This window comes from Balaenoptera acutorostrata, chromosome 9 (assembly GCF_949987535.1).
Source record: "Balaenoptera acutorostrata chromosome 9, mBalAcu1.1, whole genome shotgun sequence".
In the NCBI taxonomy this organism is placed as follows: domain Eukaryota; kingdom Metazoa; phylum Chordata; class Mammalia; order Artiodactyla; family Balaenopteridae; genus Balaenoptera; species Balaenoptera acutorostrata.
In genome coordinates, this window is record NC_080072.1 from 14,486,101 (window position 1) to 14,513,071 (window position 26,971).

Consider the following 26,971-nt stretch of genomic DNA (forward strand, 5'->3'; position numbering starts at 1 on the left):
TCAGGACTGTGCCTTCCAGGTGGGAAACACTAAGTGCCAAAACACATTCTGTTACAATATTAGGGTTCTTACAGGAAGCCATTTTTGTCCTGTTCTCAACCCTTCTTTCTGTTGCCTTTTTACTGTTCTGTCTCTCTATTCCAGTGAGAAAGTACTTGTCTCTTCTATTGTTACCAAGAGCCTCATTATGTTCAAGGTAAAGTGAAAAAATGCATTCGATGCAATTACCAGTTCCTCACAAATTTGGGGGCTACTTGTCATTTCAACATTCAACACTTGAATAAAAGAAAGTCCAAATTCTTTTCACTCCTAAGAACTATTTTCTTTTTTTCTTTTAGACAAAATGGAAGCACACAGCACAGGAAGCAGTTCTCAGTAAGCCACCGTTCATAAACAGCTTTGCTCAAAGCGTAACAAAGGTTCTGTTGTGCTCTTGCATGGCAGGGCCAGTAAGCAGCAGGAGCAGATGAACTCTTTAAGAAACAAAGGTCCTGTCTTCATGCAAATGTTTGCATTAATAAAAAATGAAGGAAAAGATATAGAAAATGCAGGCTAGCTGGACATAATGGGTCTCTAAACGGGAGGTTTTTCACATTTTTCAGGCGGAGTCAGCAGGTCTTTTAAAAACTTTGTCATTCTGAACATTTCACAGACATCACAAGAAAGACATGCAAATAACAGAAGCAAATCAAAGGACATCCCGCTGCTCTACTGGCGCCTCCCTCATCCATGCCTGGTTTGTCATTTTCTGTTAACCCTAGTGCCGGCTGCTGTTTCATTGAGGAATGAAGTCCCTAGACTATGTGGCAGTACACGTCCAGCCAGCTGGCCCCTGCACTGATGACATTACAATGCAAGCCATGTACTACCACTCAGGGACACGTGCTGCCAGGCAACAAGTCCAGTGTCTGACTTTTATACACCCAGCTTGCAAATCTACATTGGAAAGAGCCTCTAGACTAACCACTTAATATGATCTTGAGTGTAAGCATCACTGAGTAGTTCTCTGAAGATGGACTACTAAGGACCAGCCCTCCCCAGTGAAATCTACAATAAGGGCCTTAAAATAAACATAGAAAATTTAAAACCTTGTGAGGGGAAAGGTTTACCAAATACTTACTATGTGCCAAGCACTATACTATGTGCTTACCATGCGTTATCTCACTTAATCTTCATATCCACCATTTAAGGTAGATACTTATTATCCCCATTTTACAGCTGAGGAAATTGAGGTTTCTGAAGGTTATTCACTTGCCCAAGGTCACACAGCTAACAATGGCAAGTCAAGACTCAAAGCTGTCTAATGACAAATTTCTCTCCATTCTTTGTATTTTTCTCACCCCTTACCTCTGTGTCTTTTGTGATTGAAATCCAGCTTACTCTGAAAATATCACAATGACTATATTCATCTACTGCATGACCATTGAAGTGTATTAATCTTTCTCCATTTTAATCACTTGGAGTCTTTACCATTCATATTTTAAGAGTGAGCAGCTTTTTGTTAGGTCATGATAAGAATCTAATTAAAGCTGCAAATGCTTCCTCAAAGAAAAATGGATATAATTTAATATGTTGTGTATAATTTTAGAACATTCAAGAACCTCCTAAGGCTCATCTATAGCTCCCCTGAGGGTTCATGGCCTACACGTTAAAAAAAAAAATCCAGGGCTTCCCTGGTGGCGCAGTGGTTGAGAATCTGCCTGCTAATGCAGGGGACACGGGTTCGAGCCCTGGTCTGGGAAGATCCCACATGCCGCGGAGCAGCTGGGCCCGTGAGCCACAATTGCTGAGCCTGCGCGTCTGGAGCCTGTGCCCCGTGACGGGAGGGGCCGCGATAGAGAAAGGCCCGCGCACCGCGATGAAGAGCGGTCCCCGCACCGCGATGAAGAGTGGCCCCCGCTTGCCGCAACTGGAGAAAGCCCTCGCACGAACCGAAGACCCAACACAGCCAAAAATAAATAAATAAATAAATAAATAAATAAGAAAATCCTTTAAAAAAAAAAAAAAAAAAAAAAAAATCCAGCACCCAAATCTCTCTTCCTAGATGCACATGGTCAGTTTTCTTTCACAATGATGATCTATCAAATTCCAACCCGAAAATTCCGTGTCCTCCTCAACTTCTACTGAACACACTATTCCTCTTCACCAGGACATGAAATCACTTATGTCCTTCCACAGATTGTTCCATTGGCCTCTCTTTTTGTACTTAACTTGGAATCAGTAGCCAGTCACTTTGTCACTATTCTCACCACTGCTCCTGAATTATAAAAGCTTAAGGAGTAGGAGGACTTTACGATCGTATCATTCAACTCCAGTCATTTTAGAGATACAGAAATTGAAGTCATTCTTCATTCTTTTTACCCTTGATTCAGTGATAGAAAGTCCTTGGGCTTGCTCAAATGCATCCCTTAAGTTCTCCATATTTCCACCTATAACCACATGGCCAAAGTTTTTCTTTGTACAAACAAACAAAAGGAGGGGCTTCCCTGGTGGCGCAGTGGTTAAGAATCCGCCTGCCAATGCAGGGGACACGGGTTCGAACCCTGGTCCGGGAAGATCCCACATGCCGCGGAGCAACTAAGCCCGTGCGCCACAACTACTGAGCCTGTGCTCTAGAGCCCGTGAGCCACAACTACTGAGCCCTCACGCCACAACTACTGAAGCCCACGCGCCTAGAGCCCACGCTCCTCAACAAGAGAAGCCACCGCAATGAGAAGCCCGCGCACCACAACGAAGAGTAGCCTCCGCTCACCGCAACTAGAGAAAGCCCGCGTGCAGCAATGAAAACCCAATGCAGCCAAAAATAAATAAATTAATTAAAAAACAAACAAACAAACAAAATGAATCATGGTAGCAACTGAATTATTTTCAAATATTTTTTTCATACTACCTGAATGGACCTAGCTTTTTAAAAGTAATAGTCAAATGATATTATCCAGGCTTCTTTTATCCTACTGATAGTCCATTCAGGCCTCTGGTACCAATCATAATTCAGAAACAATTATAAAAAAACTGTCCTATAATAAGTGATAATAAGTATAATAAAGAAGGTATTAACTTTAATATAACGCTGGGCTGAAAGATAATCTAAGTACCGATAATCAGATTACTGAACTATACTGAACTCTTAACTTGAAGACAACCAGATGAGGCAAATTATTACATGCCTTTATGATAAAAGGCAGAAAAAGAGGGTATATCTAGAAAAAGTAAAGAAGGAGGCTATTTCAGGGGGAAAAAATGGCAAACCTCAACAGTACTGGAAACTTGGAGAACCAAAATATAATCATATCAAATGGATTTAAAAGAGCTGGTTGAATAAAATAAAAGCAGTTGTCTACAGAACATATGAGAGAGGGAAAAGGGTAAAATGTGACAGGGTGAGAACAATTCCTCTCAAGGTATGCCTTATTATATATGTTTTGAACTATTACCTAGTCTATACATATATATATATAAAACATATATATAATAAACACATATTAATACTGTGTATGTATACACACATTCTAAAAAGATTGCAGGTTGAGACAATGTTGAATCTTATAACTGATATAGTATTATTAATAAAGCATTTATACAATAGGACTTTGATTTCCTCAGAGATGAGAAAAGGCTAAAGTAAAAGGAACTAAAGACATTTATAGATAAGAGGGTTCAAAATTAAACCAATATACCCCTTGTATTTCCTAGGGTTTTTCCTTTCTCATTTTTCTTTCCTTTTTTATTTACTTATTATATTTTTCAAAATTTAATGCTTTGACATTAGAAATATTGCTTTATACAAACATTGCCAATTATAAAAATATATCCCTAGAATTTTCAGTTTTCCCTGCCCAAAGAACTTTGCTATCTCCCTAAGGAGATATACTCTCTTTGATTCCTTGACTAATTCCTCCAATCCCCAGTGATCTCCTTTTTCTCCTGAACTCCTATTACTTCTTTTTTTTTTTTTTTTTTGTAAAGGATTTTCTTATTTATTTATTTATTTATTTATTTATTTTTGGCTGTGTTGGGTCTTCGGTTCGTGCGAGGGCTTTCTCCAGTTGCGGCAAGCGGGGGCCACTCTTCATCGCGGTGCGGGGACCGCTCTTCATCGCGGTGCGCGGGCCTTTCTCTATCGCGGCCCCTCCCGTCACGGGGCACAGGCTCCAGACGCGCAGGCTCAGCAATTGTGGCTCACGGGCCCAGCTGCTCCGCGGCATGTGGGATCTTCCCAGACCAGGGCTCGAACCCGTGTCCCCTGCATTAGCAGGCAGATTCTCAACCACTGCGCCACCAGGGAAGCCCTCCTATTACTTCTTACATAGCACTTGATTTCATACTGACTTAAAGTGTTCCACTTATTTCATCTGTGAGTATCCTCAACTAAATTACAATACAATTGAAGACATTCCTTTGTTTAATAATTATTTAATACCTAAGCATGGTCCTTGTCCTTGAGGAGTTTATTTACCGTCTACTGGAGAAGCAGACATACAAATTAACAATGAAAATATAGTATGATAACTGTTATAAAGGAGATATGTAAAAAATGTAAAGAGAAAGAGTGCCTATATCTGTCTGGGAGAAAGAGTGTTTCAAAGGATCTGAAAAAATTTTCCAGGTGAACAAGTGGAGGGAGGAGGGACTTCCCTGGTGGTCCAGTGGTTAAGAATCCGCCTTCCAATGCAGGGGACCCGGGTTCAATCCCTGGTCGGGAAACTAAGATCCCACATGCCGCGGGGCAACTAAGCCTATGCACTGCAACTACTGAGCCCCGCGTGCCACAACCAGAGAGAAGCCCGCGCGCCACAACTAAAGAAGCCCACACGCTGCAATGAAAGATCTTGTGTGCCGCAACGAAGATCCCGAGTGACGCAACTAAGACCTGATACAGCCAAATAAATTAATTAATAAAAAAAAAAGTGGAGGGGAGATATTTAACACAGACATATCAGCACATGCAGAAGCATCAAGATGTGAAAAGCATGGTAGATCTGGAAAGCTAAGAATAGTTGAGTATTGCTAAGAGATAAGGCCGGACAGCATCATCACCATAAAGGGTCTTACAAAAGAGCACAGATTTCAGGAAACCACTGAAGGATTTTGAGCAAGAGAGTGACAATCAGATTACTATTTCTGAAAGATCACTCTGGCAGCAGTGTGGAAGAACTGGAGGGAGAAAGATTAGAGGTACAGATAAGAAGTAGGGCAGTTGTTGAAATAGTCCAGGTCAGAGATAGTAAAGGCCTGAATTAGGGAAGTAGCAATGGGAATGACAGATAAAAGCAAAAGAGGAAAAATCAATGGAAGTTGGTAATTGATTGGATATGAGAGGTAAAGGATGGGAGGGAATTTAGGATTATTTCTGGGTTCCTTTCTTGGGCATTTGGGAATATGATGGTTCCATTCACTAAGACCAAAATACAGGAAGAAAAGTCTGTATTATACCCACTATGCGTCTTTTGCAGTATCAAGCATAGTGCTGAGCATACACATAATCAATTCATTCCACTGGCCAACTGGCTGTCTTGAAAAAAGGCCACAGAACCTTTTACTTAATGACCTCAACTGGTTACTCTTCTAAAGCTGGCATCAATCACCATGCATTGACATGATTCCTGGGCACAGGATAACTGAAATGGACTAATTTACCCAGGAAACAAGGAAAATGAAATAGGCAGCACTTACATGAATGTGAGGTACGTGTGAGTGTGTGTGTATGTGTGTGTGCTGGGGTCGGGGGGGCAGTTCATAACAGAAAACATCCATATATTTATATAATGCTGTGACAGAGACTGCTAGCTGCTGACTCTAGTAACCTTTTTCTCTAGAAACGTACTCCAATTTTTACCTGGGTACATGGCCACTGGCATAAAGATCACATTTCTCAGCTCCTCTTGCAGCTAGGCTTTAGTCATGTGATTAAGCCATAAAATATAAGCACAATATGGTGTGGGTCTTCTAGAAAGTCCTTAAATGGAACTAATTCAGCTGAAAGATGTCCCTTATTTACCTCAGAAGATAACAGAGTTACTTCAGTCCTCATGGATCATAAGGCAAAAGATGGAATCTATGGGTAGGATGTTGGAGTAAAAAGACCAAAACCTGAGTTCCTGATTACACCTTGGAGCATACCATATCAGCCGTGGACTGCCCATCTTCAGAATTCTTTTCCACAAAAGAGAAATAATCTTCTAACTCGATTAAACCACGTTATTTTAGGTTTTTCTATTGTATTCAGACAAACCTAATATAAACATAAAACATCCATGTATGTGCCCAAAAGTATAAATGAAGGGATCAAACTAACATACCAATCAGAAGGCTCATTGGCCTATCCATTGATTTAGGTTAGTGCATGCTAGGCTAGCATAAAGTGTTTCCAGACATTATGCTAGCATCTGAAGAGATGTACTGTTCTCTTCAATGCTGGACCATTGTTGTAAACACGGTAAGGTCTTACTGACTTTTGTAACTTGAACAGTAACATCTGTAATGCCCCTGAAAGTTTACTAAATACTTTCACATACATTATCTCATTGAACCTTGCAACCAACCTAGGAGTCAGATAAGGCTGGGATTATTCTCTCCATTTTACAAATGATGAAATTGCCCAAGGTCATTCAGTTTATAAATGATAGAGCAGAAACTTGAACTTTAATCTCGTAAGTGTAAACATAACCCACTGAATCACAGTGGATAATTCTTAGAGAAATTCTTAGAAATGTTCAGAAAGTTTAAAATGACCATGATTAATAATAATTAATATGAACATAAATACCTTGATTGCAAAATAGATCGCAAATCAATATCTTAGTATTTCACAGAACTTACATAAAGACATTTTAAAATTAATTTTTCCATTTACTAACCGAGGAAGCATTCTGTTCAATTTTAGAACTGATGACAGCACCATTTCCTTTGATCCTGCATTTTGCACTAGAGAGGAAAATGAACAAATGAGGGGCGGCACATGAAGTAAGTAAGTAGCAAAGGGGAAGCAGAACTTCTCTCTAATGGCCCCTTCTCTTTGGACAGCCTAGGTCAGATTCCATCTAGTTCCACCTGTTGGTGGTATAAGCCACTTCTACAATTGCTTCCAGAAATCTCTTACCAGGAAGTTTATACTGCTCAAATAATTCAACCCTTCAAGGAAAGGTGAACTGACCTTTAGTCCAGCTCTTAAACAGTGAATTGATCCCAGCCCTGCACTGCCATCCCACAGAGAGGCCCCCAGGCTAACAGCCTGAGCAAGAGGGTCTTGTTACATGAGCCCTGGTTTCTAATCCTTGTCTTATGGATGGCTCCATGGGGCATTATGCAAGGTATTTAACCCCCCTCCAAACTGAATTTTCCTCATTAGATTATGGGGGAGAAGGATACTCTCTAGAACTATTTGGAAGCCTGATTAAGCATAAGTGAACATTTTGCTTTTGTAACAGTTAATATAAATAGATATGGAGAATGAAATTACTGCATTCTCTTCTACTTCTCTGAATTTATACTTTGTCTTCCCAAAACAAAATGACTCAGTGCAGAGACTCATTAATGGACCTAGTTTAAGGAAAATGTTAAACTAAGGAGAAAGATATGAATGGTGCTAGAGGGAGAAGGAAAAGATCAAAGAAACATGACTTTCAATTTCACTTTCTTAAGATTATAAAAGCATAGAGCTGACAGCAACCTTATTAGGCCATCTAGTTTAATACTTTTTAAAAATTAGAAATCAATATTGTTATTGCATGTTAAAACATTACTTAAACACAGAATTCCTTTATCTTAAAATAGCAAGAATTTACATATCTGTATGGTCCCTTCTCATTTTCACCAAAATCCATAGGTTTATATTTGAGTTCTACTTTTTAAAAAAAATTTGTACATGCTTTTTCACACACACACACACACACACACACACACACACATAAAGTCTTCTTAGGAATTATTTAGTGATATAATAATATAATATTCCACTGTATTAATCTACCTCAGTTTGCTTCTGGATTATTTCCAGTTTTTTATTAAAAATAATGTAGCTATAAACATTTTTATACAATTTATTTTCTCTTTTGAATTACTTCCTTAAGATATCTCACAGAAGTAGGGCTTTAGGATCAAAAGATATACTGAATTTTATGGCTCTTGTTATGCGTTGCCAAACTGCTCTCCAGAGAGACTATGCCACCTTCAAAAAAAGAAGACCAATATCTTTGCAGACATCCCAGTATAAAGCTTTTTGTTTTAACTAACTCAAAAATATCTTAATTTGCAAAGCTTAAATTATTGTTAATCTGAATATGTAGTTAGGTTATCTTTCCTCTTATATGGACTTTAAAATTTAATTGTAAAAGCAACACATGAATGTAACAGACCAATACAGAAGGGTATAAAGTAAAAAGTGAGGCTTCCTCATTTGTAAGCACTTCCTTAATTCAATTTCTCGGAGTACTCACTGTCAACAGATTGTTCTACATCCTTCCAGAACTTTTTCTATGTGTGATCATACATATATGTACAAACGTTAACTTGTTTTTTTACAAAATGTAACCACTTTGTACACATTCTGTAACTTATTTTGTCACTTAATACTTAACGTACATCTTTCCATATTAGTCTAACGCATTCTTTTCAACGGCTGCATGGTAATACCTATTATAAAAATATCATAATTTATTAACCATTCTCTTACTGATGGGCACGCAGATTGACTGTAATTTTTCACTTTAAAATTTTTTAAAGTATTTTAACACTTTAATTCAACTAGAATTCATTGCAGCACATGGTACGAAGTGTGAATCTAAATTTATTTCTTCCACATTCCTTCCAATCATCTCAACTAATGAATTTTTCACATTATTTTGTTACACTTAGTTTGTCACAAATTAAATGGATATGTACTTTGGCATCTATTTCTGGGACCTCAGTTCTATTTTACTTGCGTATCTTTAGGTTAAAAACTAAGTAACATAATTTTTTAAAACTTTCTATGAAAGTATCATAGTATACAGAAAAATATGAATTTGTACTTATAATCAGCACCCTAGAAAACCTCCTAGAGTCTCCTTCCAGCTGTAAGCCCCCCAAGGGTAAATACATAGACTAATTTTTCCTGTTTTGGAAATATGAAATCATGCAGTATGCAGTCTTTTGTGTCTGGCTTCTTTCATTCAACATCATATTTGTGAGGTTCGTCCATACAGCTGTGAGTGCATTAATTCTCATTGCAGCATAATATTCCATTATTGAATATACCACAATTTATTTATCAATTCCCTGTTGACAGCATGTTTTCAGTTTCTAGTTTGGGCCTATTATGAATGGTGTCACTATGAGCACTCTAGCATAAGTCTTTTAGTAAACTTATGTCTGCATTTCAGTTGGTTCTGTGCCTTGAAGTACATGACTGGGTCATAGCGTATGAGTATGTCCACCTTTAGTATATACTACCAAAGAGCTTTCCTGGTTTGCAGATGACCACCTTCTTCCTCAGGTGGTGAAAAGAGCGATTATCTCTCTTGTGTCTCTTCATATAATCCCATGAGGAAGGCTCCACCCTCATGACCTAATCACCTCCCAAAGGCCTCACCTCCAAATACCATCACACTGGGGATTAGGGCTTCAACATAGGAGCAGGGCATAAGGACACTTTCAGGTGATGAAAATGTTATATATCATAACTGAGGTGATAATTACATGGCTATATACATATATCAAAGCTTATTAAATCTTACCCTTATAATTGGTGATTTATGGATGGTAAATTACACATCCATAAAACTGACAGAAAAAAGAAAGATGACAGTTTTCTCTGAGTTAATGACAAACTTTGTAATTTATGAACTATTTGTTTCTGAAAGCTCAAAAAAAATCACCAACTTGTTCGTGTACTTTTAGTTTTATTATTTAATTCTATTTTATATTTTCTTTGGTTTGCAACTTTGCTCCTTTTCTAAATTCTTTAAGTATAAGCTTAATTACCTTTTTATTTCTTATTAATTTATAACAATAATTTTTCCTCAAAGTATTGCTTTTTGCCCATAGATTTTAATCGTGCTGGGATCAAAAAATAGTTTATTGTTATTTCTCAAATTTATTATCTAACACAGTTGTAAAGGAAAGTAATTTTTAAACTAACCTTGTGGTTAGGTAACTTTTAAATTATACTTTCATTATCTCTAATTTTATTTTATTATAGCTTGAGGATGCAATATATATAATTTCTACCTTTTATTAACCAAAAACTTCTTTGTATATGATAAATGTTTACAAAAGATCCATATATTTTTTATTTCCAAATTTTCCCCTTTAGTCTTTTCCTAAATGTTCTAATTTTACCTTATTGTTTGTACATGTTGTTTGTACATACCACATGACTAAGGTATACATACCATTTCCTTAGTGATGATAAACACTGAATATTAACTTAAGCAAAAATCATAGTTTTATTGGAAGGCTAGGAGGAAGGAAAGTTAGAGGATATAAAAGCACTAAATCCATCATAAGAAGTCATTAGATAACATCTATAACTGAAAAATCAAGCAGAGTAGTTTAAGCATGTTACTTTAAAATATGTAGCAAAATATCAAAAGACATGGTGAAAAAATCTGTAAGTAGTCTTCTCTGAGGAGTGGGATTTAGAGGCGAGAAGTTTGAGTGGTATGGTACTATTGTGTTTTGTTAAAACTTTCATAAATCCATTTGACTGACAAAATTCTGTAGCTAATAAAAATATACATTAAATTAAACAATTTTTGTTCTATTTGCATTTTCCCTCTTTACCCATTATTTGTAACATGTTGTTTTCCTAAAAGTTTTTCAATCATTTCATCTAATTATTACTTTGCAATATTTTTCTATTTTTTTCTTTTAGAATTTACATAGTCAACTTTGTTCCTATTTGTGTTCTTTGTTGCTTCTTTTTTCAAAGGATTTATTTATACATCCTTACTTCAAATGTCTTAATGCTGCTCAGAATTCTTATACTTGTCCCTAGTCAAGCTATCTTTCTTCCTTCCTACAGCAACTTGTTTCTTCTTTTCCTCAGCAATACAAATTTTCTTTGCTCTCTTTTATGCCTTTTACTTTTGTTTCCCTAACTCTAAGGAGATAACCTTGAATCTTACTTCAACGACAAAGACGAGGTTAAGTGGTCAGGTAAAGAACATCAACTTTCAGCTCCATTTCTAAGCTTAACTCTGTCCTTCACCATTTTTACTTTCTGTCTGTTGTTCAAATACAATTATTCCTTGTAGAGTCAGGGTTTCTTTCTTTTTCTTTTTTATTGATATATAATTGACATATTATATTAATTTTAGGTGTACGATGTGACGATTCAATATTTGTATATATTGTGAAATGATTACCACAGTAAGTCTAGTTAACATCCATCACCACACACAGTTACAATTTTTTTTCTTGTGATGAGAACTTTTAAGATCTACTCTCTTAGCGACTTTCAAATATACAATACAGGATAATTAACTACAGTCACCATGTTGTACATTACATCCCCAGGATTTATTTATTGTATGACTGGAAGTTTGTACCTTTTCCCCACCTTTACCCATTTCACTCACCCTCCACCCTCCACCTCTCTGGCAATCACCAACCTTTTCTCTGTATCTATGAGTCCAGGTTTTTTAAAGATATTAAATATTACATACATATTAGTGAGATCATATGGTATTTGTCTTTCTCTAACTTATTTCATTTAAAATAATGCCCTCAAGGTCCATCCATGTTGTTGTAAGTGGCAGGACTTCCTTCTTCTCTATTGCTGAATAATATCCTTGTAGAGTTGTTTTAAAGCCATCTTAGGACCTGATTTCTCACTTGGGAATTCCTGCTAACTGCGAAAAATCTTACCTATAAGCTGCTTTCAAATAAAATAAAATGTTTGTCCACACTAAATATAACAATAAAAGTGACATTATACTATGTTTTATAAATGTATAATTAAACATTTACCTATAGTTTAGGGTCAATAAATATTTTATAGGTATCAAATATTTTCAAAGATCTCAAAACAGTTTATAGATTAGGCACAATGCCTACAATGCCCAATGGATAAACATAGCCCTGAGTACCACCTCCAAAAACAAGCTTGCTCCTCTGCCCTTGATCCTGGAATTCCCTCCCACCTCTTCTGAAAAAGCATTCCATCATTTAATCATCTTGTTCTCTTGGATCCTCCCCCTCTCCTCTGCTACGGCTCCCTTTCCTTCAGCCTATAAACATACTCAAGTCTCTCTGCCATCTAAAAACTTAAAAACAACAATAAACTCTCCCTACTCTTGCTATCACCCCCCCTCCTCCTTCCCCAGTCCACCGAACTTCTGGAAACAAATCCAGCCTACCTATTGTCTCAAATCCTTCACCCTTCCCATTTACTCTTCAATCCAGGAAAATCTGGCATCCTGCCACACTACTCCACTGAAACTTCACACCTAATGCCACTAACAATCTCTTCTGCAGCTCTTATCTTATTTGACCTCTCTGAGACAAGTGATATTACTGAACACTCCCTCCATCTTGAAACTCACTCCTCCCCCAGTTTCTGTGGCACATTTTCCTTGTTCTTCTAAAACTCACACTCTCAGTATAGGAAGATAAATATCTTTATTTATTGTAAAACTAGCTCTCTGGAAACAAGATTTAAGTTCCTACAATGGGTCCAATTCCCACTCAGAGAAGTTGTATTTGGCAGCAAAGTAAGCCCCAACACCCAGCAGCCAACACAACCGTAGAGAACTAAAACGCTAACATTCCATGTGCTCACTAAAGTGTAGAAAGGGACTATTCTGATCAGTTGGAAATGTTTACAAAGGACAGAGAAGTGTTCCAAGAGAAATGACAGGAGACATAGAGTTAAGAAAGAAAAAAATAATAAAAAGGGAGCAACCATGGGCTTCCCTGGTAGCGCAGTGGTTGGGAATCCGCCTGCCAATGCAGGGGACACTGGTTTGAGCCCTGGTCCGGGAAGATCCCACATGCCGCGGAGCAACTAGGCCCGTGGGCCACAACTACTGAGCCTGTGCCCTAGAGCTGGAGTGCTACAACTACTGAAGCCTGCGCACCTAGACCCTGTGCCCCGCAACAAGAGAAGCCACCGCAATGAGAAGCCCATGCACCGCAATGAAGAGTAGCCCCTGTTCACCGCAACTGGAGAAAGCCTGCACACAGCAATGAAGACCCAACGCAGCCAAAAGTAAATAAAATAAATAAATTTATTAAAAAAAAAAAGGGAGCAATCAAGCTCAGTAGTAGCATAAGGCAGAAGAGTGGAGAACATGGACAAGGGATAAAATACTCTGTACTTAACAGAGGTAGAGGTAGGGGAGGAAAAGTCAAACACCCACTGATACATCTGTGCTTCTCTTCTGAATAAGGGTAAGCACCTACTAACAATACACATACCAGGTATGGCAGGTTATTGTTTGCACACCCCAAAATATGTGCTCCTATTCTTCTTACACACAATTTTCTGGTTGGACTTCAATTCCCAAGCTCCTCTGCAATTAGCAGGGGTCTTATATTAAGTCCTCACCTATGAAATGTGAGCACAAGTGATGTTTGCAACTTCTGCCTTACTTGCTTAAAAGGTGTTTGCCCTGGACGTGTTCCTTCCCCTTTTCCTTTCTATAACTGGAAATGGCTACAATGGAGGCATCCTCAGAAACCATGGCTTTCAAATGGCATGGTTTCCCTGCTAACCTGAAATCCTATGATAGCTTCCTAGAGCGGATCTTGCCTTCCGCATCCTGGACTCAGGTTAAGTTAGAGAGAAATAAAGTTCTCTCTTGTATGAGCCATTGCACTGGAGGGGGCAGTTGTGGTGGTGGATCTTTTTATAACAGCTGCTCAACCATCACCCTGAGATCAGTGGCACAAAATCACCTAAAGTACAAAACCTCAGTATACCTCAACATCTTACTGACCAAGTAGGAAACATTAGTCTGGAGAGAGGGGAGTTTTGAGCATAAGGGGAAGTTCTTATCATTAATTAATACCTATGAAGTCAGATTTAACTGACTGAATGGCACCCAAACCACTAAATTTGGAACCAGAAGTACTAGAGTCAAATCTTAGCTCCACCTACTGCTATCTATTATATATAAACGTTGGAAATTTTACCTAAGTTCTCTGAGTCCCCGTTTCCTAGCATCCACCCTCATGAGTAAATGTCATAACACATCTACAGTACAATATAATAAATGATGTCTCAAATAATGACACCACAACATAAAGAAATGTTAAATTTTGTTCTATTATACCAGAGAATCCGGGGAATATATCATATATTCTGTAGACATTTCTGTTAAAATATTAAGTTCTAATCCTTCAATCCTTGTGAACTGAATAGGAAAGAGGGTCTTGAGAAATCAGACCTAAAAGCAAAGTAGCTAACAACACAGGCTCTAGGGTCAGATAAACTTCATTCAAGCTTCACCTCCACATTTACTAGCTTGGTGACCTTGGGCAAGTTACATAACCTAAATTTCAGTTTCCTCATGGAAAAGTGAGGATCAGGCTGGTACCTACCTCACAAATATCTTGTAAGGACTGAATGAGATTGCTATCTATCTCCAGTCCTCCTGTATATGAGAACGACTCCAGCTGCCATACCAAGAACATCTATTTGAATATATTTCCCACTTAAGACAGTATTTGGGGGGCTGGACTTACTTAGAATTTGGAATATTATCTCTGTATTTTAAAAAATGTAAGAGAAATAATCTCTGCTAAGGATTTAGAATTTAAATGAAATAGTGTTTCCCATTTAGTGTCATCTAATAGAAAATTAAATCTGGGAAGTGAGGTTACCGAAGTGTTACTAGGAAACAACAGATGAAATTTTAAACTTGAAAATTACATGAGGGGGTCTTCTCAGGTTTTGTTGCCTAAAACCTTATGAAAATACCAACAAAAATGGAAGCAGAGATGTTAGTGATAATTTTGTCAATTAAAAAATATAAATTCTCTTCTGGTGTCCCTTCACCTCTAAAGATAATAACCAAAGCTGGTTTTATTACTTGGCTGAGTTTAAGAACTTTCCAGTTAGGGAACTCGATGTCAGGTCCTTCAACAATAATTATTTTCTCTTAACTACTAAGAAATATGATAAGAAAAGTTCACAATGTGAGACAAAACAATCACTTCTTTTCCTTATGAGTTTGTTTCTTTAGAAACGTGAGATCAAAACCAAATATTTACTGGAAGAACAAAGGTCAAAACAGTTTCTACCTATGTCCAGACATGGCAACAAAAATTAGCAAGACTCAGACTTCCCTGGTGGTGCAGTGGTTAAGAATCTGCCTGCCAATGCAGGGGACACGCGTTCGAGCCCTGGTCCAGGAAGATCCCACATGCCGCGGAGCAACTAAGCCCGTGCGCCACAACTACTGAGCCTGCACTCTAGAGCCCGCGAGCCACAATTACTGAGCCCTCGTGCCACAGCTACTGAAGCCCGCACGCCTAGAGCCCATGCTCCGCAACAGGAGAAGCCACCTCAATGAAAAGCCTGTGCCCCACAACGAAGAGGAGCCCCCGATCACCGCAACTAGAGAAAGCCTCCACGTGCAGCAACGAAGACCCAATGCAGCCAAAATTAAATTAATTAATTAATTTTAAAAAAATTAGCAAGACTCCAAAGACTATTCATAGGCATAACCTTGAAAAGAAAAAAGGCAGGGCCATTCTTCCTGAAGACCTAACCTATTTTCTTCTACCTGTATATTCACTATCCTCTACCATGCCAATCCTTGAAGACAAGGCAAAAGATTGATGGCACATATAAGACTTTATAAGTTAATCATGTGTTTAAATATCAGGTTTGGTGGTCTAGAGACTATCAAGAAAGACAATCAATTTTAGGTCTCATTAAATAGTTTACTTTAAGATACTTGACATATATTAATTAATTCATCCTCTCAACCACCTATGAGGTAGCTTTTATCAACTCCATGTGTTGGGGAAATTTGATGAAGGAGAATAATAATGCTATTTTCTATTTACAAAATACCTTTCTTATAAAGAGCTCCACATGTTTCATCTTCTCAGTCTTCTAACATTCCTGTGAAGTAGGTGGTAATATTACCTTTTCCTTTCTTATAGGTAAAATGCTAGGGCTCAAGGGGCTTAAAGACTTACTCACAATGGTAGCTTGTATTTTATCCACTAACTAGAACATACTGCTTGGGATTAACACTAGACCATGGACTCAAGTCTGAACTGCACATAATTCAAAAGTGTCAAGCTTCTAGTTTTCTCTACAGCCATCTTTCAACACATCACATTCCAAAAAAGAGTGGGGTCATGCTTGCTGTTGAAGCTCATGTGCTCACTGTTTATAAAGCTTATTATCATTTCTCTAAATTGTACTATTTAAGTTTTGTCTAAATGCCTGAAAGCTAAATTATTTTTTGTTTACTCTCTGTGCACTAGCATTATAAATGATGTCATCAGGAATGTACAAAACTGTTAGACAAAGCTGCAGGGCCAATAAAAGCAACTCACTTGGGCAAGAGTGTGCTTCTTCTCCCCCCACCCCCCGCCCTCCTCCTTTTTTGAAGTAGGCATCACACAAAAAGATGACTCATTAAGCCCAAAAGAGTTGACTATGCCATGTAAGGGCTTCTTATGCAGCCCTCCACAAAGAGACCTGAGTGGCAGCATAAGGCCTCCTCTTCTGTGCATTTTCCTCCAGGCAGAATGTGCATTTGTGTGACTACATACACAATTATAATCTCCCCTGAAAAGCAATTCCTTCCATATGACAGGCTGAACAGTGGCCTGAGTGCTAGCCTCATGTTGCCTGTGCAGTTAACATGCTGAAATAGCAGACACATTTAATCTCTCCTTTCTGAAAAACTAAGATAGGACAGAAGAAGCGAAGCTGGAAAGAAATCCACACAGAGAGAAAGGAAGCCAGCCCAAGCGCCCAAACTCACTTTCTCATGGGCTGAGCTTCTTTGTGTGTTGCCTACTTACGTGTCAATTTGCAGGACTTTAGGGCATGAGAACCATGGAGCCGAGTGGTTCTGGCAGCCTCTCCATTTGACAAGCAAAGCCAGAGACATGCGGCCTTTTGGTACATTTCACATTCAAAAGTGTTATTGTTTCAAGCATGCTTATTTTAAAATATATAATTTTCCCATTTAGTGCACATGTTGTATGTAAGTTGGCCACAGGAGGAGTTCTGCCACATGATCTTTAAAAAAAAAAAAAAGGCAATGGCTCTAATGTAGCCCCATCCCTGCCAGATACCTCTGTTTACTGTGGGGGGCCGTGGGCTATCCCAGGTGAGAGAAGTCTGAATTTAACAAACACCTGATATGAAGGCCAGGGCACAAACAGATTTCTGTCTTAGATTACAGAAACTGAAGCTTGTGTTTTACCACAATTACCTGTAATCTCAGGGCCAGATAATAGTATTAACAAGACCTTGAGCTACACAATAGGACAGCTGGAAAAAGGCTCTTACTCTCTCCAAAGAACAGTGCTTTTAAAAAGCTAATTCAATGAAGAAAAAGAAAGGGCTCTGAAAGTGCCTTCTCAAACAATATTTACTTTTCCTGCGTTCCTGCTAATCAAACAAAACTTAGTCAAAAGCTTTTATGAAAAATACATTGGATGATTTCAGCAGTAATTACTTTGTTTAAAGAAAGGTGCTTAAGAGAAAACATAGCTAATGGGATTGGTAATTTGGTAAATTCAGATGTGTTTGGCAAAATCCCTCCTCTCTTTGATAAATCATTAAAATCCTGCGCAGATAAATGTATTTTGACTTGAAATTCCAATCATAGAATGAGCAATTTCGTAAGGCCGTAGGGAAGTAGCGCAAGGGCATCCCAACACAGTGGACCCAGGGATTAGTTGACAAGGGTAATTCCAGTCTTAAAGCATATTACTCTGCCCAACTGAAGACAGAATCTCAAGGAGATGCCCCCAAATTGTATAAAATTTCCTTCCTTCATAAAATATCATTTTAAAAAATGAATTAAATCTTACTGTTGTGTAACCGAAACAAAGAAAATATGGTGTCAACCATGAAATTAAATTTACTCATTTAGCAAACATGGTATTTATGCAAATAATAGTGATCCCCAACTTTGGGACAGTATTCAGAGGAAAGATTTTAATCAGTCATCCTTTTTTTTTGTCAATGGAAGAAGGAGAAAAAAAGCGTAGTGTCTCTCACACAGTAGGAATTCAATAACTATTTGTTGAACTGGAGTCCTTTCTCTCATTTGAAAAAAAAAATTATTTTGCTACTTAAAGCAGACTATTCATTTAACAATTGCGCACTTAACTTGGGCCAAGCACTGTGCTAGATTTTGGAGATACTGAGAGAATAAGCCTGCCCTTATGGCTTACTTTCTAGTAAGAAACAGACAGTAACAAAATATACAAATAGATAAATAAAATAATTGTGATAAGTGCTAAGAAGGCTATAAACAGGATAATGAACTAGAGATAAGCTAATGGCTCATTTTGTCTCTTCTGATCTACTATTATCAGTTTTTAAAACTTTAATTACCTACTCAGCTTCCTAAATTTACTCAGTTAGCAAATGTGGTATTTATAACAAATAAAAGAGATCCCCAACTTTTGGACAGCATTTGGAGGAAAGATTTTAAGATTACTTGAACATATAAATGATAAGCAAAGTAAGCAATTTACAGAACCCTAGAATTTAAACCCTAGAGTAACACTGACATCACCTGCAATCAGTTACCTTGGAGAAATGGGGATGGGTAAGGGTCAACAAACAATGTGCCTTAGAACTCACTTGCTCTTTTTTCTCCCCAGCAAAAACATTGTTAGGGCTTCCCTGGTGGCACAGTCATTAAGAATCTGCCTGCCAGTGCAGGGGACACGGGTTCGAGCTGTGGTCCGGGAGGATCCCACATGCCGTGGAGAAACTAAGCCCATGCACTACAACTACTGAGCCTGCGCTCTGGAGCCGCGAGCCACAACTACTGAGCCCACGGGCCACAGCTACTGAAGCCCGTGCACCTAGAGCCTGTGCTCCGCAACAAGAGAAGCCACTGCAATTAGAAGCCCGTGCACCGCAACAAAGGGTAGCTCCCGCTCGCCACAACTAGAGAAAGCCCACGTGCAGCAATGAAGACCCAACACAGCCAAAAATAAATAAATAAATAAACAAAAATTTAAGAAAAAAATTGATTACATTTATTAAGTAGTTTACAGAATTCTTAGAAAGGTGAAAGAAACAGAGTCTAGGCTAAATTTCCAGGAACAAATCCCAAAGTCACATCCCAGAACTGGGCCACCTAGGGAACTGCTGCCCCTGTCATGACAATTTGTTTTTTTGCTTTTGGATGAATCTTGATAAGCAAACTTATTTTTGTTTGAATATAATTAGTGAATCTTCCAAACCCAACCCTATGCTAGGAAACATTGCTATTCACAATAAGTCAACAGAAATACTGTTAGGACTTTAGAGTGCTTGGGTTGTTGCAGAAAGAAAAAGAAATATTACAGATGTTACGCTGACTTCCTAAATCTTTGGAAACTAGGTTTATAATATATAAAGCTGGTCACTTAAAAACAGTCATGAATGTGTTCACAAAACCATCTCTTTCCTTTCTTCTTCCCCCCTTCCCCTTCCTTTCTTTTCTTCCTAATTGTTCCTTTCTTTCTTTCTTCCTGAATACCTTCTCTATGTAAAGCAAAGCATGAATATAAAGTGTTCCTCCCTACAGGAAACTTATGCCAAAGATGGGAGATGGGAAATAAGTGTCGTTATAGAGCGAGTGAACTGTATGTATGCAGGTGTCTTGGCCATTTCCCAGTTTGGTTGGCACTTATTAACACTGTCACTTTGTGTTACAGTCATTTATGAATATGTCCCATCTCCCATCTTTGGCATAAGTTTTCTGCAGGGAGGAACACTTTATATTCATGCTTTGCTTTACATAGAGAAGGTATTCAGGAAGAAAGGAACAATTAGGAAGAAAAGAAAGGAAGGGGAAGGGGGGAAGAAGAAAGGAAAGAGATGGTTTTGTGAACACGTTCATGACTGTTTTTAAGTGACCAGCTTTATATATTATAAACCTAGTTTCCAAAGATTTAGGAAGTCAGTGTAACATCTGTAATATTTCTTTTTCTTTCTGCAACAACCCAAGCACTCTAAAGTCCTAACAGTATTTCTGTTGACTTATTGTGAATAGCAATGTTTCCTAGCATAGGGTTGGGTTTGGAAGATTCACTAATTATATTCAAACAAAAATAAGTTTGCTTATCAGGATTCATCCAAAAGCAAAAAAAGAAATTGTGTCTGGCAGTGAGACAAGTAAATATCATGTGCTATGATATCAGCAAATGCAAAAAAATAAGATTAGTAACACTTAATAATCTTCAACATAGAAAGAATCATATGTCAGAACCTTTGTCAAGGCTTGAAAAAACTGTATCAACCTCATGACTGGAAGGGACTATATCAGTGACTGTTGGATGTTGTCTTAGTCCAGGTACTCTGAGAAGCAGACAACAAGACAGGATCAGACATGCAAGAGATATACTGAAAAGCCCATGAGGGAAAATGGGGAGGGAGCTGGAAGAAGCTGGGAGAGCTGACAGACCACAATGCAGGGTTGACCCTTGTAAAGAAGAGTGAGGGAGTTGAGAGTATTAGGCTGCAGTGCAGTGGGAGTCCTCAAGCCAAAGTCACCATCAGAGGAGTCACACTTCTCATAAAAGTGGGTCTTCCCCACCCAGTCATCCGCTGGGAGCAGCCTGCGGGAAGGGTGACCTCAATGTGAACAAGGTGTTGGATTGAGAGCTGGGGTTCAGAGTTAATTACCCTCCCCTCCACATAATAGGGGATCTGAGATGCACAATTTCATGGCTGCCACAGATGTATTACACATTTTTATTAAAATGTAGGAGTAATAATAGCAGCTAATATTTATTGAGCACCTACCCAGGTGCTCTAGAAGGAAAGGTATCTTACTCATCTTTGTGTATCCTCTTTTCACAATGTAGATACAATGTAGCAGCCAGGCATTGCTCTAAAAGCTTACATGTATGAGGTAAGTACATTTTGCATATCAGGAAACTAAGGCACAGAGAGGCTGAGTAACTTCTTCAAGGTCACACAGCTACACAAAGTACATAGATTATTGCCATTAAAACTCTCCTAAATGGTTTATTTTTAGAAGTTATCTTCTTTATTGCCTGCCTTTGAGAGTTGAGTCCAGTGGCAAGAGGGAACTGGAAATTTACTATTCCCTGATCCATCCTGGTTCCTAGGATGCCCCCTCCTGGCAGAAATGTTAAATTAAGCCCTTGGAGTCACCTGAACTTACTCCAGAATCCATGCAACCATTATAAGCAGGTCTATGCAATAGTTGGAGCCTCACTGTTGGAGTTGCTCAAGGTATTCATAGCATGGAGTTTAACAATGTGGACTCCGGAGTCAGACTGCTAGATTAGAATTCTGCCTCTAGGACTCACTAACTAGTTATTTAATACCTTTGTGCTGCAGTTTCCTCACATGTGAAATGGAGATAAAAACTGAAACTATCTTCATGTGCATTAATGTTTATAAAGCACATAAAATGTTACCTGGTACATAGTAAGTACTTAGTAAGTCTTAGTTATTGTTGTTAGCTTGCTCACATTTGGGGGACCCTAAGGTCAGATTATTCATATTCAATTTAACACACATGTATGTATAAAGTGTCTATATTGTGAAAGGTGGGTATACAATGATGAGAAAGATACAATTCCTGTTTTCAGGAAACTGATTTGCAACTAATGAACTGTTTAAGAACTCCATTCTTAAAAGGGAAGCAAGGATCACTGCCCTTTACAGGCAATAGATATTTTGGTTTGTTTATTTTTATCTTCTTTGTAGAGAGGAAAACACAGGCATGGAATCCGATAAACCTGGATTTGAATCCCTGCTTTTACGTATCATCACCTATGTGACTTTGTACCAATCAATTAGCCTTTCTAAGCCTCAGTTTCCTTATTTGTAAAATGAGGAGACGATATTAATAACTACTAAATAGGACTAATAATAATACCTACCTGTATGGTGGTTGTGAAGATTAAATGAGTTAAGGCACAGTGCTAAGCATAAATGAAGCGCTCAAAAACTATAGCTTAAAAGTAACTATCCAGTTTATTGTGATTCCTCTAAAACTATAGCCTCCAAAGGAGAAAGACCATCTCTGATTTCCTGGAGCTATCTATTATGCCAGTCCACTGCCAGTCTTAGTGAGAATAAGCAGTATCCATAGAAACAGAAGAGGCAAATTAAGCATGAGTGAAAGCAAGCACCTCACCAATTTAGGTGGGGTAAAATAATAAACCTCACACCCTCATGCTTACACTCAGGTCAGCACGTAGGTAGTGTGTTTTGCAAACCTGGGACCAGAACAGGCTGCCCTTCAGCTCTAGAGAACTCTCCACACCCAACCAGATACACAGACACACCTCAGCCTCTGGCAGAAGCTTCCAATAAGTAGCTTTCATAAAGTGGAAACCTTTCAAGGGCTCTATATTTATTTCATCTCCTTACCAGACTCTCCTCTCTCTATTCACGCCTGGGCATTAACATAGTTCCTATCACTCCATTCTGATGACTGAAGGCATGAACATCATGGAGTCAATTCTGTAATGATGATCTTAAGATCCTAAGCCATTCCAGGCCATGATTACAGGTTCCTAATCCACAAAGTCAGCAGGGAATGGATCAGTTTACCCAACAGGATGAAAGACTGTTTTCTTCACTAGTACTCAAAAAGGCAAATATAAGCCTTGGCTAGCAGGTAGAAAGGAAAATCTATGGATATTCACTGAATAGGTATCCCTGTCATTTATACCATAATACTAAAAAGAGGTCTCCAGACACACTTACCAAGGGATATTGAGCTTTCACTTTTCTGATGCACTGAATACCTAGAGCTTTCCTATCTGTGCAATTTTCTTTTTTCTATGTGTATTTTCTTCTCTAGGCCTACACATGTGACTTTATAATTTGTTTTTAAAAAAAAAGAAGAAGAAGGAGAAGGAGGAGGAGGAGGAGAGGAGAAGGAAGAAGAAGAAAAGCCAAGCCAAGCCAAGCCAAATATAACCTCCGTAGGTATTTAAATTTTCAAATCAGAAAATATTTTATTAAATTAATCTATAAGGGGTGATTTTCAGTGGTCATTATATTGAGGGTGAATGCTTCAAAACAGCAACAGCATGCCTCTAAAAGAGACCAAACTGTAATGGGCAGGGTTGTTCTCAACTAAAGACAAATGCATTTCAGCAGAGTTGTATGGTCTGAGGAACCATGAGGAAGCCAATGAGTAGTATGACCCTGCTTAGGGCAGTATGAATGTCCAGATGGTGAATGGGACAGGGAGTTAAGGCACTTAAATATGCAACAGAACCTGAAGGAGGTTCAATAATCCAGGGTTCAATAATTAGATAAGAGGTTGGACATTGAAGCTTTTACAACCAACCAGAAATTTTGATTCTGTTTATAGATTCATTATCAACATTGCCACTGAATTAGTGGCTGAAAAAAGCCACTTATGGAGGGACCACCAACTTCTACTCACCAAAGCACCAGTATATTAAATATGTCAAGCCTTTGAGGCATATAATTTAAATATGTTAAGACTTTGACGCAAACATCCAAGGAACTGAACAATAGACTAGGCTTTTCAAATATTTCATAGATTCATTAGTACTGAGTAAATAAGATAAAATACATAAAATCCTTAGCAAAAGTCTAGGCATTGCTAGACACTGATATTATTATTCATTGGATGCAAAATTATCTGTGATATAACAATGCTCCCTATATATATATATATATATATATATATATATATATATATATATATATATACCTTTCAAAAACCACACAGCCCTTAAACCTGGTGAAAAGATGCTCAACTTCAGAAAAGAAATGTACATTAAATCTACCCTGGGACTATCTGTCACTTAACAGGTTGAAAAAAATCTGATGGTTTGAGTTTGATATACTTTGTTGGAAAGACTATGGGGAAACAGGCATACTCTTACATTGCTAGTGCAGTGTAAAATGGTACAACCCCTGTGAAAGACGATTTGGCAATATCCATCAATATTTAAAATGCATATGTCCCTGACCCACCAATTTCACTTTGTGGAATTTATCCTTGCAGATATACTAGCAATGGCACAAAATTACAGGTTATTCAGTGGGGTATTTTCAGTAATAGCAAAAGGCTAAAAACAACATGTGTACCAATAGAGAATTGGTCAAATAAATTATTTAAAATACTATGTAGCTAAACATTTTTTTAAAAGAATGAGAAAGCTCTCACTGACACAGAAATCACTCTGAGATATATTGAATGAAAAAAGTATATTCTCCCTTATATACATAATAAACTGAACTCTGGAAGGATACACAGGAAACCAGTAATAGTGGTTACTAGTGGGGGCTGAGGATGGATGGATACTGGCAGATGGGGGAAAAGGGTTGGAAGAGACTTTTCATTATAAACTTCTTTATGTTTTTTAACCTAGTTTCCATATTACTAATTCAAAAATTTAAACTAGAATTGTTTTTCATTAAAAAATGTGTATAGTACATCCATACAATTGAATATTATTCAGTGATAAAAAGAAATGAACTATCAAGCCAGGAAAAGACATGGAGGGACCTTAAACGCATATTGCTCAGTGAAAAAAGCCAGTCTGAAAAGGTTACTTACTCTATGACTCCAACTATATGACATTCTGGAAATGTAAAACTTTAGAGACAGTAAAAAGATCAATGGTTGCCAGTGGTTGGGGGACAGAGGAAAGGATGAATAGATAGAGCACAGAGGATTTTCAGGGCAGTGAAACTATTCTGCATAACACTATAATGGTTGATACATGACATCATGCATTTGTCAAAACCCATAAAACTGTACAACACAAAGAGTGAACCCTAATGTAAACTGTAGATTTTGGTTAATAATAATGTATCAATATTGGTTCATCAATTGTAATGAATGTACTATATTAATGTCACATGTTAATAATGGGAAGCTCTGAGTGAGACAGAGAGGGAGTATATGGGAACACTCTATAATATCTGCTCAATTTTCTGTAAACTTAAAATTGCTCTAAAAAAGTCTACTAATTTTTTAAAACATGTGTGCATACATGTATGTATATACACACACAACATACATATATCCTTTTTTCATCCAGTAAATGCCTTACACACTGAAGGTGTTACAGTGTGTGTAAAGTATTACAGCCACAGTCTTAATGGTCAAGAGCTCAAGCTCAGGAGTGGGCAAATTAGGTTCTGATCCTAGGCCTACCATTTTATAGCTGTGTGGCCTTATTTGTGCAAGTCACCTCTTCAGCCTCAGTTTCTCCGTCTGCAAAATGGAAGAAAAACACAGTCTCCTCCTGGGGCTGTTATGAAGATTCAATAAAGAATGCATGTAAGGGCTTCTCTGGTGGCGCAGTGGTTGAGAATCTGCCTGCCAATGCAGGGGACACGGGTTCGAGCCCTGGTGTGGGAGGATCCCACATGCCGCGGAGCAACTAGGCCCGTGAGCCGCAACTACTGAGCCTGCGCGTCTGGAGCCCATGCTCCGCAACAAGAGAGGCCGCGATAGTGAGAGGCCCGCGCACCGCGATGAAGCGTGGCCCCCACTTGCCGCAACTAGAGAAAACCCTCGCACAGAAACGAAGACCCAACACAACCAAAAAAAAAAAAAAAAGAATGCACGTAAAATGCTTAGCATAGTGCCTAATGTAAAAGAAATGCTCAAAAATGTTAGTTGCCGCTATAACGGTTAAATGATTGTTCACAGAATGACTGATTTGGCACTTCAAGGTTCCAAGGTTACTCCACTGGCAGCATATCAGTAATACCCCCAAAGGCCCCTCAATTCTCAACTCCAACCTAGCCTTAGGGCACAATCCACACTGTCTGAGCTCCAGCGGGTACACTTCAGCATTCTTTACTCCCCAGATGCTGTTTTCCTTCTCGCTGGGCCTTCCAAGTTCAGGCCCTGGACCGCCCCCACCCCGCCCCTCCCTAGCCCACCCTACCCGTTCCCACTCAGATCTCGCCCCGGTCTCCTCCCCAAACCCTGGCCTAATTCGTCTGCACTTCTTTTCTTCCCCGAAGCTGAAGGAACCGCCTACCCAGATACTCGTAGTCCGGTAGGGCTAGGCGTTCCGGACTCAGCATCCTTTGACCAGGGTAGCTTCAGAGCTCCAGCTCTCCCGCTTCCGGCACCCAGGTCTAGGGCTCTCTCTGTTGCCATGGCACCCACGCGGCGGGAGGAGAGGCTAGAGGCGGAGGGGGTGCCACGCAAACAGTCTCCGTATCGCAACGCCAAGCTGGCCGCACTAGTTCCGGGAGCTGTCTCTTCGCGGCGGTCATAGTTTCTTTGGACTCCCTTTCTTGAGGCGTTGGTTTTAGAGGAATTTGAGGTGGAGAGTTCCTTTGAAACCATCATATTTCCCGGTGTCGAAAAATTATTGCCAGCCCTCCATATACCCGCAATTTCTGAATTTCATAACTACTCCTGCTTTATACAACTGTTATCCTAAATCACAATAATAGCTCCCACCCCTAAATTCCCATAAACATTTACTATCCCATTACCTATTTTTATCTCCTTATTATTTATCATCTTAAATTACTACAAAGTGCTTTCACGTGCGTATATCTTGGCTGCTTCTTGAGGTGAGGTCAGGGATGTGTCTTTTCTGCCTGTGACAAGGCTGGGCATCCAGAAAGTGCTCATTAAATCCTCTATGACTTCATTGACATTTCCTCTCAAATTCCTCTTTATCTTTATAGCCCCTCCTTCTACTTCTATCCCTTACTATTTGGTACCCTTCCCAAGTGTCTTTTCTTTTCTTTTCTTTTTTTCTTACGAAGACACTTCACTTCTGGGGGGATGGGATGCACAAACAAGGACACCTATTGGATTTTTTCCCTTATATCCCTAATTGT

At 38.6% G+C, this 26,971-nt stretch overlaps 1 protein-coding gene across 3 annotated transcripts in view; it reads right to left on the reverse strand.

The window, feature by feature from the left end:
* Positions 1-26,280, reverse strand: part of CSTPP1 (centriolar satellite-associated tubulin polyglutamylase complex regulator 1) — a 202,422-nt gene extending 176,142 nt beyond the window's left edge. For 2 of the 3 annotated variants that reach the window (XM_007181174.2, XM_007181173.2), the window contains exon 1: positions 26,152-26,280. In XM_007181174.2, coding sequence (XP_007181236.1) covers positions 26,152-26,197 — 46 coding nt within the window. In that variant the 5' untranslated portion in view covers positions 26,198-26,280. The remainder of the gene's footprint in view (positions 1-26,151) is intronic. The other variant, XM_057552975.1, reaches the window with a different exon arrangement.
* Between the last annotated feature and the right edge of the window lie 691 nt (positions 26,281-26,971).